The sequence below is a fragment of the Amblyomma mixtum genome, chromosome 3 (assembly GCF_055824585.1).
Source record: "Amblyomma mixtum isolate Tamu chromosome 3, ASM5582458v1, whole genome shotgun sequence".
NCBI lineage: Eukaryota > Metazoa > Arthropoda > Arachnida > Ixodida > Ixodidae > Amblyomma > Amblyomma mixtum.
This window is the reverse complement of record NC_143014.1, coordinates 15,976,255-15,981,484: the sequence shown is the minus strand read 5'-3', so window position 1 is coordinate 15,981,484 and position 5,230 is coordinate 15,976,255. Positions and strand designations below refer to the sequence as shown.

Genomic DNA, 5,230 nt, shown 5'->3' with positions numbered 1-5,230 from the left:
GGTAGAAAACACCTTCTTGAGATGTGGCGTTATCGATCCTCGTGTGATAGTATCTATCGTAGCAAGTGCACGTGTACTCTTGTGATGCTCGGCGCATGCGTGACGTACTCAGTGTCTGTATATATACTTGTCAGGTTGCAATAAACGGGGGCTTTTTCCTTTGGGTGTGGGCCTGGGGGCCACGCACTAGTCTTCATCGATGTGTCTTCCTGCGAAACACCACATGGTGTCAGCAGTGGTTGTCCAAGTTGTACGGGACCCACGGCAGACGTAAGGTTACCGCCTGTGGCCGGCCGCCAGCAGCATCGTATACCAGCCGGATAACAGCCCAGAAAATGTCGGAAGAAACGAAGGTTTCGTCTCAGCCTTTTTTGGTGCAGCCGCCAGCGAGCTTCAACTTCGACAAGACGTCCGAGTGGCCTGGGTGGATACAAGAATTCGATGACTACCGATTCGCCTCAGGACTTAATGAGCGAACTCAAGAGGCTCAGGTGCGTACGTTGCTGTACACGATGGGACGACAGGCACGCAACATTTTCAGGACTTTCAACTTGTCCGAGGAAGACTCGAAGAAATACGACGTGGTGAAGACACAGTTCGACACCCATTTTGTCGCCACAAGGAACTTAGTCTACGAAAGTGCGTGCTTCCATCGCCGCCACCAAGACCCAGGCGAGTCTGTAAATCAGTATGTTACAGAGTTACATACGCTGGCCGATAGATGCGACTACGGGGAGATGAAAGAGCGGATGATTCTCGACCGGTTTGTAGTTGGACTACGGGACGCAAAGTTGTCGGAAGCTCTTCAAATGGATGCGGCGCTGACTCTAAAAAGTGCTCTCACCAAGGAACGCCTGAAAGAAGCTGTGCAGCGACAGCAGCAGGATCTTCGGAGCGTTGTGGACCGCGAAGAGCATGAATTCCTGACGAGGGCAGAAGTCGACACTGTTCATAGGCGGACATCGAACCAGAGACGTCCGGATCACCAGACGTGTGCCGCTTGCGGTAGGGGCCCTCATTCGAGGTCGTCGTGCCCTGCCAGAGGAGCACTGTGCTACGTGTGCCAGCGCCGGGGACATCTCGCAGCTGTCTGCTCACGGGCACACAGGACCACGGAACCCGAAGCATGGCCTTCAGAGGTAGGCATCTGCAGTCCTCGGGGTGAGCAACCGAACATGAACTGTGTGACATTTTCCGTGGGAGATTTTGCTGTGTCATCTGCAAAGGCTCGCTTTGTTCAGATTGCTATTAATGGTGCAGTTGTTTCGGCGAAAGTTGACACGGGAGCTGAGGTAAATGTTGTCCCAGGGTCGTTTCCAGCGGTGCCGAAGGTACTACAGCCTACTGATGTTATTCTGATGGGACCAGGCGGTGACAGGTTGAACTTGAAGGGAAAGTTTACTGCCGACATTCTGTGGAAGCGTGCTTCGGTTAGACAGGATGTGTTCGTTGTCGATTCGGTGAGCAATGCGATTCTTGGCTTACCCGCAATAGAAGCCCTGGGAATAGTTAAATTTGTGGATGAAGCATCAGTTCATCAGGTAGTGCAGACGCGATTTGGTTCCTTGTTCCGCGGTCTGGGGACCATGAAAGGCGAATACTGTATTCGTCTTAAACCAGATGCCGTGCCAGATAAACCAGATTCACACTGCTCGTCGCATACCTATCCCGCTGCGAGACGGCGTAAAACAAGAGCTGGCAGAGATGGAAAAGAATGGGGTCATTCGCAAAGTTCAAGGGCCTACGGAGTGGTGTGCTGGCATAGTGCCCGTCTTGAAGCCGTCAGGACAAGTGCGAATATGCGTCGACCTTACTCAACTGAACAAATCGGTGCAACGCGAACGGTTTGTGCTTCCAACTGTCGATGAGACACTCGGGTTGCTCAGCGGTGCCGTCAAGTTTTCCAAACTCGACGCAAACTCTGGTTTCCATCAAGTGAGGTTAGCAAAAGAATGTCAGCCGCTCACAACCTTCATTACTCCGTTTGGCCGTTATTGCTTTGAGCGGCTACCCTTTGGCATAACTTCGGCTCCGGAGTATTTCCAAAACCAAATGTGCAAGATTCTTGAGGGAATTCTGGGCGTCGTGAACTTAATGGACGATGTCCTTGTCTTTGGCTCTACTCAGAAGGAACACGACGAACGGTTGTTTCGCACCTTGGAACGCTTGGCCGAAAACGGTGTGACCCTAAACAAAGAAAAGTGTCAGTTCAGTGTAAAAGAGCTTTGTTTTCTTGGGTGCCGCGTGAGCCAAGATGGCATACGCCCGGATCCAGCGAAGGTTCGCGCAATTGCAGATCTAAAGCCGCCATCGAACGTTGCAGAAATGCGCAGGTTTTTAGGTATTGCTAATCATTGTTCGCGATTCATTCCAGACTTGGCTGAGCGATCGACGTCTTTGCGACAACTGCTGCAAAAGAACACTGAGTGGGTCTGGGCAGCGCCTCAGCAGATAGCTTTTGATAGCGTGAAGAGTGCTATCTGCTCAGATAGGTGTATGGCTAAGTTTGACGCACAACGTCCAACAATTATTTCTGCAGATGCTTCGTCGTACGGCCTAGGAGCAGTTTTACTGCAAGTACAACCGAATCAAGAAAAGCGGCCAGTTGTTTTCGTCTCAAGGTCATTGACACCAACTGAGATGCGATATGCGCAAATTGAAAAGGAGACTTTAGCTATAACATGGGCCGCGGAACGTCTCGAAAGCTATGTGCGTGGACTGCACATTACTGTAGAAACAGACCACAAACCGTTGGTTACTTTGCTAGGAAAAAGCCCCCGTTTATTGCAACCTGACAAGTATATATACAGACACTGAGTACGTCACGCATGCGCCGAGCATCACAAGAGTACACGTGCACTTGCTACGATAGATACTATCACACGAGGATCGATAACGCCACACATATCCCCTCTCACACCACTTTCCTTCCCCACCCCCGGGGCCTTCCTCCTCGGAGCGAAGGCCCTATTTAATCCCTGCCAATGATGAACGCTTTGCCCAGACGAAGACAAGTCCCCTTGTCGAAACGTTGGCTCAAGCAACCTTAGGTTTTCCCCTCCCTTGTTCATTTTTGTGATCGCAAAGGACCATCAACCACACCCTCTCTCTACCACCTTTTTCTATGCTGTCATTCAATATTTACAATTTCATTATGCTAAGCATCTGAAAAGATATATAGAGGTTGTGTTTTACTGTTCCGCGCAAATGAAATTCATGAGAAATACTGCTGCTGCATATGCTGCAAGGATTGGATGAAGGAGCACTATTTATATGAAAAGTCGAGGTTTGTAATTTGTCTAAAAACGGCGCACAGAAAAACACGCAAAACACGGGGAGAACGGGCAGGACAGGAGCGCTTGTAATTTGATCAAGCAAGAATAGTGCTTTAGAAGGAGATTATTTTGTGCTGCTTGTGCAGCTAATGTTTTTCAATGAAGGCCGGTCCAGTAACCAGAACTTTTTGTACAGGCATGATGTAGAAGTGTAGTATGAAACAGGTTATGAACCTGAATAAAAGCTACCTTTACTATAATGGTCCATATAATTTTTTGGTGTATGACCTCACCTAATTATCAGATGAGTGGAGACGAATCTTTAGATGTGTAAATTGGCCTTGCTATTATTTCAACTTCTGCCTGAAGCTTTTCCTTGTTTTTACAGGAGCAGTACCCTAAAATTTATAGTGCATATCCTTGGTGTCATGTCCAAGCCTTTCTCCAGGAATTGCAACTTTACCAAATGGCAGCGACAATAGAATGCACCCAGAAATGCCATCAAAGGCACAAGCTTCCTGCTGTTTATTAATGAGAAGTGAATTCATAGACAATATATGCCGGGAAAGTAGAACATACGGAGAATTACAGCTAGCGATGTCACTCATTGGCACTCAGATAATCACCTACACTTCTCTTTTGGGAAGAAAATTCACACTATGGGCAACAAAACATGTAGTGGTATCAGAGACCAGAGCTATATTGTTACCAGGGTCTGCATCAGACCTTAACCACTCTAGAAATCAGACCATTGCGAAGGTGAATTCTCAAAGCAGAAATTAAAATATCTAGATGATGGAATGGAAAAGCAGCTAACAAGCGCAGAGGTGAAAGTGAGGGAATACACATGATTTAACAATGAAAGCAAATAAAAATGTGGTCAACTAAACGCATGAGAATGAAGGGAGGAATTTGTTAATTGCATTTCAGTTTCTCACCTTTTAATAATTTTCATCTCATAAGTGTCTTTTTCGGTTCCTTATCACGATCCACCCAGTAGTGCGGGCATCCAGGATACGTACAGTTTGACCCTGCAGCTGGCAACAGTATTCTGGATTTTTCTGATTCCTTAGTGTATTTCTGTTTTGTTTATGCATTCCAGCGCTGTGGAGATGCGCCCTCCACATGCGCCTTCTTATCGCCAAAATGACTCACGAAGACCATGATGGCCGGCACCTGGCGCGGGCGAAAGCTCTGGACCGACATTATGGTTTCAAACCCGGCGTTCATTATGGGGACGCCTCCGGCTCGGCCCACACCATGGGGGATGGTACACAGCCGCAGTCGTCCACGAGACCAAAACGGTCTACGGCCTTAGCTTCAAAGCCCGCAACATAACTCATGCGGAGGAGGTCAACGTAGCATATAGGATGCTTCCCACTCCGGCTCAAAATACATCATTTCCGACTCGCGAGGGGCCTGGCGGAAAGTCTAATAGGGCTGGACCCCTTATCTAGCCTATCGAATCCTTCAAAATAGCTCTTACATTGCGGCCCCGCTCAATGGTACATTATTTGGCCTCCTGCTCACCAGGAGCTGACTGGCCGCCACGCGCTCTCTCTCCGGGAAGTTTCCTCCTCCCCCTCCTACCAAGACGCTGATCCTAATTCAGCTTATACTTTCAAAGATATCGACAGCTACTACCAATCTGGCCACAGCCTTTAACCCCGCCCATTTGAAGACATTTTGAAGCGGCTCTTACTCCGCCTCTATACCAGTACATTGCTGTGCCTGGCAGCTCTAAAACATTTTTATCCTGTTTTCTCCGGCAGCTTCCTGCACTGTGAGCCGGTGTCTTCGTACGTCTACCGCTTGGTGTGGGCTGCCCCTCCAATCCCACTATCCTTCCCCACCCCAACCTGGCAAGACTGGAGGCGACCCTGCTCGGCTGCTCTGATCTGCAGTTCAACGAGCCTTGGGCAGGCGAGCCCAAGCGGCGGCCGACGCCCCGAACT

General features: G+C 49.0%; 1 protein-coding gene across 1 annotated transcript; it reads left to right on the top strand.

Annotated features, from left to right (window-relative positions):
• The first annotated feature begins 250 nt into the window (after nucleotides 1-250).
• Nucleotides 251-4,613, top strand: LOC149349309 (uncharacterized). The gene is made up of 2 exons (XM_089575431.1): nucleotides 251-1,593; nucleotides 4,378-4,613. The coding sequence occupies exons 1-2, from the start codon at nucleotides 336-338 to the stop codon at nucleotides 4,611-4,613; spliced, it is 1,494 nt and encodes a 497-aa protein (XP_089431557.1). The 5' UTR covers nucleotides 251-335.
• The last annotated feature ends 617 nt before the right edge of the window (nucleotides 4,614-5,230 follow it).